The 11,191-nt window shown below is 34.1% G+C and overlaps 1 protein-coding gene across 1 annotated transcript in view; it reads right to left on the bottom strand.

Annotated features, from left to right (window-relative positions):
- LOC111414835 (neuronal acetylcholine receptor subunit alpha-10-like) overlaps positions 1 to 10,811 on the bottom strand; it is a 39,343-nt gene extending 28,532 nt beyond the window's left edge. Inside the window, exon 1 of the mRNA XM_023046286.2 lies at positions 7,799 to 10,811. Coding sequence (XP_022902054.1) covers positions 7,799 to 7,838 — 40 coding nt within the window. The 5' untranslated portion in view covers positions 7,839 to 10,811. The remainder of the gene's footprint in view (positions 1 to 7,798) is intronic.
- Between the last annotated feature and the right edge of the window lie 380 nt (positions 10,812 to 11,191).

An 11,191-nucleotide genomic window follows, 5' to 3' on the forward strand; every position in this document is an offset into this window, starting at 1 on the left:
CGGCAACTTTCTATCTTTCATAATAACTGAGATACCCTGTAAACCCATCGAAATTTGGACACCCTGTACAGTCCGTACGTAAAGTTTATACCTGTTCGTTAAGATCAAGCGTTTTCTTGTTTAGGATGTCTTTTGCTCTAGAGTTGTAAGTTTTAAAAAATCGTTCGTTGGGTTGACAAGTTTAAAAGTTATTTCTAACTCGTTTGCTCGATATCCTCCTGATGAGAAGCAATCTTAACAATGAGTCCAGAGATCTCTTTCTCTTCATATCTACTTGTGGCTCTGACTACATTGAGATAAGTGTATTTCTCTATCCCAAACTACACATGGGTATTTAGTGAGTAATCGAAAATTTTCTTCAAAATGTTCGTGATATCTTAGATTTTGAGGTCACTGAATTAGGCATTGTAACTCTTTCCCCTTACAAAGTAGAAAAGACATAGAGTGCAACAAAATACAGAATAGGTATGGCGAAAAGTCTTAATCAGCCAGGTTAATCCTCACAGGATCTGCACTCAACATTTGTGAATCTTCGATGGGTGATGCTCTACAATTTTTAAAAGGACAGCCTGCAACTACTTTTTGTAGCCCCGTATTATTGCGGATTCAAACATTAAAAACTTCCAACAAGCAGTAGTTTTGAAGTTGAGAGTATGCGATGCTTAAGCCCATAGTTTTCTCAATAATCCTTAACGAACTTGGGAATCAACATCAATTATGGGATCCACAGGGCCTAAAGGGTTCCACACGCATCAATTACAGCTCAGTTTGCTGGTGTTCAACATATGTTCTGTTTTAGCTGTTCGATCGATTACGAAGAGGTGTCAAAAAGGTATTTGGGTGAAATTAACAGTACCCAGTTACAGGATCATGTAACACTAAGATAAGCCATTATTGTCATAAATTTGCACCTCTGGAGTCTATGCACATAGTGCACTATGTTGTGTGATCTGCTTAACGTTAACATTGACTTCGAACAAAGCATGATATATTATATGCTACAGATGCTAATGTGCACAATATTTTCATCACATTTTTTCTATCCTAACAAGCTGGAGAGAATTCGGAATACCAAGCTATAAAACCTGCTGTTGGCTGCTAATCGTCATATTTTCATACATAACCGTAATGAATCAAAAACTATGTTTGTTAGACGACAAAAAATACTGCTGAATTCAAAACTTCCTAGACTAAAGGCAGTACTAAATTTGAAAGGATATAGTAGCTACAGAAAGCAAAGCAAAAGCCGTGAAAAAGAAAGTGTAACAACTATCCCTCAATGACAAACAATTATTTTATTGAAACCTAACATTTTATTTAATTTCAAAAAATTCATGCTTAATTTCATACCAAAACTGTTTTGAACGAAATAAAAGCTCTTTTGACAATTCTTTTCTTTTATCTCAATTTGCTTCAAAGTACAAAAGTCGATTGTCCGGCAGAAATAAGAAAAAATCGCTGTACCACTTTTAAAGTATTAACTTCGGACGAGTGGTTCAACAGGAAAGCCGTGTCCCGTTTCTTCCATTAAAGCTCTCCCGACAGCTAATTCTTAATCACTCAAGTATTTTGTAACAAAAAAGAATACAGTTTCAACACCACATTCTTAAACATTTGTTAAACGTTAATGTTGTTTCAAAACTTTAATGATGACAACAATAAAATTAAATTAATTTATATTTTATGTCAGCAACTTCCATATGTTCTCATTTCGAATCTTAAAAGACACTTCTTTTTCATTATTCCCTTTGCCCTCTAAAAAGCCGTTTAATGGGCCAATAAAAACGCGGTGATATACGTCTCCATTCGGAAGCTATCCAAGACTACATATCCAACTCGAATTTGCGGTAAACAGTGGGTCGTCTCACAATTTGCATAGATAGGGGCCAGATAAATCCATCCTACACGTCATAACAGACGTTTCGAAGATTTACAATATGAGCCCATCACGATATCACACCATTCCCACATAAGATGAGGATGATGTCCTTTGTCGCACAGAGATAAATCGAGTATGATACCCACTAAATAGAAAGGAAAGAGCAGGAGAATGGAAACTTGATTAACGTTTAACGGGTTTTCCCCACGTTCCCTATAGAAAATTATGAGTTAAAAAACGAAATGAGACCGTAACCGAAGAAATTTAAAACCCTATAAATAGCGACGGCTATCTCTTTCGCTGTGTTAAAGTCGTTGGTGTCGTCTCTCAATAGAAAATCGTCGACCCTAATGGCCCCATCTGAAGGGGTGGGATTATGTTTTTTCTCGTTGGCATCCTTCGTGTCAGCGACAGAGGACATCCAACACGATCTTATTTTACTGTGTGTGAGTTGAGTTTATGAAGGGGTATTTTATTGTTTTTTCTCTGGTTGTGATGAATTTATTGGGATATTTTTAAATCTTAAAGAGAAAAATTGGTATTTAAAAATTTATTCTAACAGTAAATTCTTTTAGTTCTATTTTTTTTATTATTCTAAATCATATACGTTCTTTAAGGAAATATGTTTAGTATAAATTCCATAACATTAGCAACTTACCAAGAACACCCATTTAGGAAATTATCCCCCCATTAAACGTACGTTTGTACCGTTGTCGGATCCCTTTTCAAAACGTTCACGAATCCGTCGGCTCTGTTTAAACCACAGCCTCTGAATTTGGGCATAGTATTTTGATGGAGACAATAGAACCCGGAGAATGCGAGGCAAATTTTAACTTTTCAATTTCCGCCCTAGCACGTATTGTTAGCTGGGACGCTACATTATTTAGAATCGCTAAAAATAGACTTATTGTTCTTATTCGCTCTTTGAGGTTTTATGTATTTCCTTAAAAACTTTTTGTGGGTATTTACATTTTTTTGTGTTATGAAACTTTGATGTTCATATAAGGGAGGAAAATGTTGACTTGGGTTTAACACTGATTTAATATTCAAAGCGACTATTTTCCGGTTTGAATAAACCAGAAGGGGGTTGTTGCCAGAAATTGCACCAACACGTCTTCCGGAAAGAGGAACTGTAACAAAACGCTTCCACGGTTTAGGTAATTTTGTAACGGAATGAATTGTATTTGTCACGAAATACAATAGAAGTGGCGTGCGGTCGTGTGAGAACGGCAAAATTAAACTTCACGGCTGCAAGATTGAAATTTACGATAAAATTGGTCATCCAATTCTTTATTTCAAATTCAACGTATTCTATTTTATGTTATCTCTTTTCTAGGTTCTCGAAACATGTAAGTCTTTTCTTATACGAAAAAAACACAATAAACTGAAGCACCATTCCGTTCAACAAGAAACGCAAGAAGGGAGAAAGGTACTTTCCCTTATTCCAAACAATTTCAACGTCGCTCCAACCGACCTGGAAGGGTTCGCGTAATGAAATTTTAGGACGAATGCATAACTTTCGAATAACGAAAACGCAATTACGCCGGCCTCTATTCTGTATCTACTACCTTCGTATCTTATTTTCTATACAAAGTTGTTCAACCACTCTATTTAAGTTTTCTCTAGATTTTAATCAGAGATTTTAATCGGATTTTAATCTCCGTGCATCCGCAATATGATTGAATTATCGATGGGAAAACTAATTAGAAAATTCATAAAGATTTTACCGCATTGAGAAAGACATTGTGTTGTAATACTTTTGACATTGGTAATATTTTTTTTACAAAAAGCTATTTCAAATGTCAAAGTTTTCCTATTCGAAGCTTTCCAAACCACATAGACCTTAAGCTAACGGCAGATTCGAATGAACTTTTTGACACAGAAGCTTTTCCCCACTGCATCGCCTACACTGATTTCGCATTGTTTCAAACACCGAGGGTATAGGTGGGGCGAAAAGCCTCACCAGAGATACGAGAAGATTAATGATGGAAAAATTCCACTCTTTTTTTATTTTAAATGAACAATCTGCTGATAGATAAAAAAAACTCTCGAGTATTTTAAAAACCTTTTATTTTTATGGAGATTTATTTATCGATATGCGAAGTTATTTTAATCGGTTTTTAAAAAAATACGGAAGGATTTAAATTATCTATAAAAATGGTTTATAGAATTGTACCAATAAAATATGGAGGGTGAAAATATTTTCAATATAAACGTTTCAATTAATTTGTTTATATTGGCAGTTATTAAGTGATCAATTTTAATTTTATTACGTAGTATATTTTATTATAAATTTAAAATTGTATTTATTTATATTTCGCATTAAAGGGGATTCGCAATTTAGTTTTAATTTGGTGCCTGATTATTTTATATTTACGAAAGCGAATTTTCCAACGAAACGCTTAAATAAGTGAAGCATGCTAGAATATGGCATAAAAGTAAGATATTATAGTATTTATTGTGCAATAAGCACAACGCCAAGTCTAGCAATGGATGTTCTGCTTTTCCTATCTCCTTTGCATTTGCATATAGAGAATGTGACCAGAATTACGTTTAAGAAGTTATAACTGCTCCGACATGTCCTACCAATGGGTCAAATTTGACGGGATCACCACCAGTGACTAAATTGTTTTATCCTTATTCAACTACTGCGACGTAATTTATGATCCTTGTCTTGATGTGGCTACTACCCTTCAAATGCAACGTCTGCAAATTTGAGATTTATATATGGTATAAGACGAAGAAACAGGATTTCACATACACTTTTTTAGCCTAACTGGTTGAACATGTCACAACATAGAAAAATACATTCTGCTTGTTTTTTCCATAAATTAATTTTATCTGGAATTTGATCGCTAGAATTGCTGTATCGTTGCAGTTGTTCTTGTACCGTTACCGTTGTGATGTGCATAACATTAATGTTAGACTTCGTTTTAGGATTTCCATTCCTAGATATCGTACACAACTATTTAAAAGTTCATTTTCTTATATTACCGCTGTGATATGCATAACATTAATGTTAGACTTCGTTTTAGGCTTTCCATTCCTAGATATCATACGCAACTATTTAAACGTTCATTTTCTTATGTTATTTACAGTGTTTATATATAATTTATGTAAGATATTATAGAAACTTTTCTCGATTACTTTAATTATTTCGAGAAGAAATTCATTATCATCAAAGCTCCGAATTCAATAATAATTTGATAAAAGAATTGGTAACATTAGACAGAATCACGTTGTTTTCGACTTTATTGAAGCATTGAAGTGAATCACAACCTTCCACAAGAAAAGAAAATGGGCGCAGCAACCATTACGTATAATAGCACAATCAATATTTCTATTGAAATGACATTGCTCGAATTACATTTCAGTTACATGCGTACAAAAACTCCTCTCAATTAATTCTATGATATTCCAACTTGTATGAAGCGTTATTTTGGTTCAAATAATAGGTACCGTTGCCTTCCATGGTAAAAGAGAATCGAATTAAATAACAAATAGATAACGACACTGAAAAATACATCTATTACAAATTTGATGCTGGTAGTTATCAAATAAAGTTCTTATTACGTAACTCTAAGCAGTATCGATACAAAAAAAGGTCCACATATAAATACAAGATGTCCAAAACTTTGACGTCAAATTTTTTGACAATCAAAAAGATCTTGAATAACTTGAGATTGATGTTAAGAAGACCACATAAAAAAAAGCCCGCATCATTACGTGGCTTTCAATGTGCTATTCGGAAATTATATTTTACGTCCTTATCATTGTAGTGTATTACCAGTATTACCACAGACGTTATCTGCTAGATTCATTGATACGGCAAATTAGGGATGGTGAGATGAAATTGCTTCGATTACCAGGGTTACTACGAATTTAACATAATTGAGTAAATATAGGCTTCCGTTAATAATAAAATTTCAAGGATAACATCACCTTTAAAATTAACGGTATTATGCAATTGCTTCAGGTATTCCACAAATCTGGGAGAATTGCGTAGGACATTTTATCAAAAGACCTCTCTGAAACGGTATTTGGAGTATATAAAGACTAAGTTCTTTTGAAACAGACTTTGAGAGAGTAGGGCCAAAGGAAGACAAGTAACGCTAATGATACCGATATTCTTCACCTTTGTGGAGATCAAGTATTTGCTGGATTAGTGATTGCAAATCATCAACCAGTATAATGGATGCTTCACTTTTGACTTTTATATATGTAGTGTACTTAAAAGCTATTGAACCATCAAAGACTCGGAGTACCTACTTTAAACAAAGTAGTGTTGTTGATACATGCCACATAAAGTTTATAAATTAGTAAAAGAAGTATTAAAAAAGTGTCTCTATAATGTAAAAGTTGAAATCTTACCGATTTCATCTTTCTCAAAATTAATAAAAGTAAGACTTAGTTGCAATTCAATTAGAAAGTCTGTTAGCCGAGACGCTACAATATCCCCCTAATGAATATAAAATGGAGTACTACATATTGCAGCCCCTCGGCAGCAAGCTATCTCGGCCTTGTTGCCGAGACGCCGCAAACAATCTACTCCAATACAAAGTTAGGCAATACACATTGCACTGCAACAAGCGACCTCAGCTATGTTCATGATAGAGAATGAATTACTTACTAATTTATTACTAAATAAGTAATACTGAATCAAGCTTGTTGCAGGAATTCTACAAAACATTTCCAAGTTAAATCTCGGCAATTTGTACAGTTATTTAAATTCCTAACAGGAACTGCTAAAGTCCTTCAGATGCACCCTTTATCATAAATGGTTCCTTTTCGATCTATAAATACCACTTTTGAGTATAATGTTCTAGAAATAATGCTCTTGAAAACACTGGTTTTCAAATATGCTTTTCATAAATTCGTTCGTAAATTCAAACGCGAGCACTTTTTCATTATTTTGGCAGTTGGTAAATTTTGGTTTGAAGTTTAATTATTTGTCATTGATCAATCATAGACACAAAAAACTTTTACTGTCTGCTAGAGACAAGCAGGCAGTATGCAGGTGTTACATAGAGCACAAAGGGATTATTGCTGAATAACTCAAATGCATAATTTTTGAAAACGTCGTTTTTAAAGTAGTGTAAATAATCTATAGAATCATTGTAGTATAAAAATTAACATAATGCTGATTACGTTTATGAAGGTCTGCTCTTGTGAGACACCATTTAGATCGATTTTCATTCAAATCACCATCGAGACTAAAACAATAGGGTTTAAAATTGTTTGCACGATATCGTAAAATGCGTTTTAGTTCGCCACTTACTTTAACACTTAACTACTCACATAGGTCAAATAGATACGGATTTACCAAATGCACATATTAACCTGGCGGGATTTGAATAGCAATCGTATTCAAACTCTTTTCATGTCAGTTTAAAACATGCGTCCTTATATTCACGACTATTTAACATCACACAACATGTTTTTTATGTATATAAAAAATGAACTAGCAGCACTTTAAAGTATTATAAAGTGTTGCTTGAAAATCCTAGAAATCTTTAGAACCTAAATATTAAGATAAATAGCTGTCATAGTCTTGGTTGCGTTAAAGATCTTATTATTATGATTAATAGTTAATAAAACTTTTGAATAATTAACAAATTTTCGAGAATGTGGGATTTTAGTAAATCCATAGACAAAAGGTCATCCTATCCTTTTCACTAAATGCAAAACGAAGGTCGAAAAGACTCAATTAATTCACAAAGCAACCTCCGCTTTAAAATAGTGCTAGTAATTAGTGACTGCATAATTAACCTGGCGCGAGTCGTTATGAGAGATTTACAAAAGAAATGAAAAAAAAAACAAAGAAATACGAAAATAATCGCACATACTTCTTGAGTAGAAAAAAACAGAATTAAAACTACAAAACCAGGCAATATTAAAAAAAAAGCTTGAAACTCTTACCGAAGTACATCACGAGCACCATCACCAATTTAATTTCCATTTTGTCGAGCGGTTTGTTCAATATTCGTCGAGTAGAGAGTAATTATTAGAGGCTTTAAGTCGTTGTTTTTTCATTGTTCGCGAGACACTTTTTTAAATGATCAATATAAATTTTTAAATTAACATAAAAAAAAATCACAAAGGTTTTTTATTACTAAACTAATTAAACTTTGAGATTGGTTAGTTATATTGAAAGTTTTTGCGTCGCGAAATCGAAATTTTCTCGCGGATCTCAAACTGGTCCAGAGCGCAGTTTCCACCCCTGAATTTTCACCCCGACTGGCTGCTGAGAGTTAGCGCGATATTTCCCGACGACGACGCGTTTCGTCCTTTTGACGCATGTCTGCGGTTTATCTTAGCCACCGGTTCTGTTATAATTAACTGTAAAGCAAATATGTTGAATGCTGATAAAATGTCATCATCAGCAAAACATTTTTGATTTTATTTTTCTGATAGATGTGACTTTTTTTTTTGAATGTCAATTTTTAAAAGTGTGGGAAAATTTTTTGTTGGGTAGAACTTCCTGTTCCTCTCAAATCCTTTGTAAAATTCCTTTTTGCCTCTTTGGGTCAAATCGAAAAGCGAACGCACGTCATTTTTCAGTGACAGTTCCATTGTTAGGATGTACTGAAAAATTACCTTTACTTCGTCAATAATTCACAGAACGGCAGGAAGAGAGAATTGTCGCTGTTTTGTTACGGGTTTTTAATCGGCCAGACAATAAATAATATTTTAAAAAACTTGATAGACAAATTAATCCAGGAAAATGCCGCCCGGGTTTATTTATTTTCTCATTTTCGTATCATTCTTACCGACCGAATAAAATAGGATTTAAACAGAAAAAGCAATTTAAACTTTTTATTGTCGTAAATTTCATAAAAGATATCTACAAACACATTTTAAAATCGTGTCGGTGGTGGTTTGAATTTGAATTTAAAATTTGTAGCTAGTTCTCGTACTTTTAACAGCTCCCAGTTGTACAACTCGACATTGTTGGAACTTAAAATTATAATAAATTATTGTACACGTAATCTATACTAGAAAATGGACTTTCTATTAAATTAATTCTGTATGAACAGGTATTGATAAGATTATTCATGATATACTGTTTTTGCTTTTAGTTTTTTATCAATCAAAACGCTTTAATGTATAAATAGAAAATGTGTTTACATATTAATGGAGCGTATGCAACGCTCGAAAAGCATTAATATTTGATCTAGAACATGTTTTGGACATATAAAATAATTCGTTCATGAAAACGAAGAAGTGATCTTTGTTTATTACCCAACCTAAGATTTTTTTTATATTATTATAAAATAAGGCTATAAAGCCTTATTTACAACGTTTACCAGTTTCTTCACTATGACGTTGGTGCTTCATCTGCAGTGTAGCTCGATGGGCAGAATGAGTTAGCTATGGGGATTGGGATGAAACCCTTCCCCCGTCAATCATCTTTGTTCCCTGAATCCAAATTCATTCTTTGGGAGTAGTCTTTTCTACCATTTCTTGCAGTCACTCCAACAGAATTTTCAGTTTTGGGATTGTTACCACCATCATTGTTTTCCACGTCGTTAACCCATCCTAAGCTAAATGATCAGCTTATTAGACCAACCACACGTGCCAAACTGAATGCACACAATTCACAACCACACCAAAGTCAACCTATCTACATCGAAAACCAGTTCCAACCCGACCCAATTGTACTAATAAACCACCCAAATGTCATCCAAATCTACTAATTGTAAGTCAACTCGACTATTTACATCCAAACCAGATCCAACATAAATCACGCAGCTAACCAAATCCATAATCCGCAATCAAACCTACCCCAACCCAACTTATCCACACCGAAAACCAGCCCCACACCAAATCACAAACCCCAACCCAATTCCACAGAGTTCATTCATACCCAAAACAGCATATTTACTTCGAAACCAGATGCAACCTTAGCTAATTAAGGTTCAATTCTAGCTGATACATACTCTCTCAAATGACACACAACATAAATTACAACCGCGATAGTTCAAGGACGGTAAATGCTCGTTAATCAAGCAAGATACAAAGTGAGAACTCCAAGTGAACCACCAACATTGACACTCACAATTTATTTTTTATGTAAACACACGGATAGATATGGCTGCATTATTATTTCATTGGATTGCATTGTGGCGGTGTATAATATCATAAGTCTTAAAACAGGTGAGTAACGCATGCTTTATTCAACATCTTGTACGTATCTCTTACAAAAACAGCATTTGAAGTGACCCCATTGACTTCTATAGTTTCTCGAATAACTGCCTCAGGGTGTGGTGAAAGTAAAGAGTCGCTCTGCAAGTCAATTTCTTCCACATCTATTGTTATATTATGTAAAATACAAATACACTTAATAATCTAATCTGCTAGATCAGGTGTTGTTTCAATGAGTTTCCGGAGTATTCGAAACTTAGCATTTATTATTCCAAAAGCACATTCTACTACTCGTCTGGCACGTAAAAAGCTCATATTAAAACATTCTTTGTCAGCAACCACAACCCACTTTAATCTTAGTCGATGGTAAAACATTATATTTAGCAATAATTAGAGCGTTTGTTTGCAAAAGATGAAATCGAAAAGATGCACAAAAAGTACCTCCGTCGCTTTGTTTTCCATAACCACTAACGCCAACGGTCGAAAAGAAATGTTTGTAATTATAGAACATAGTCCCAGAATGCGCCGACCATTTTACACGAATATACTTGGAAAATTTCATTTGTCATAGAATTCTTTAGCTACGGGGCTCTGAACATATCTTCTGTGGGTATTTTCATATGGATTTGGTTGTAACAGTTTCCAAATTACTTTTACAGTTTCTTTTAAAACTAGTGCTATTGTACTCTGACCCATTCGAAAAGTAAAAACTATTTAAATAAGTTCGTCGGCCAGCGGTTGCCATTTAACCTTATCTGGTGTCTAAACCACTGTAAACCTCTTACTCAAAGTAAGAGGTTTACAGTGGTTTCTGTCTATCACTGTTGATGTTGTTTTCATTCGATTTCGAATTTCGTCATTAGTTATTCGTTGCGTTCTTGACGCCCTGGCGCTTTTTCTCAAATAGTCCATCTCGACCGCCTGAAGCCGTCTTTCTAGATCTGTGCATACTACCCATATCTGACTACCACAGCTCAGGACTGACTCTACTAGTGTTCTTCCTAGTCTGTTTTTAGTTCCTCTTCTTATGTTCTTGTCCCACCATAGACTATTAAGACATTCTATAATTCCTGCTTTCAGTTATTCTATGGTTTATCTCCCTTTCACCTATACCATTCTTTTCTACAATTACTCCCAAATACTTAAATTCCTCAACTTGATTAATTG

This window comes from Onthophagus taurus, chromosome 11 (assembly GCF_036711975.1).
Source record: "Onthophagus taurus isolate NC chromosome 11, IU_Otau_3.0, whole genome shotgun sequence".
Taxonomy (NCBI): Eukaryota; Metazoa; Arthropoda; class Insecta; order Coleoptera; family Scarabaeidae; genus Onthophagus; species Onthophagus taurus.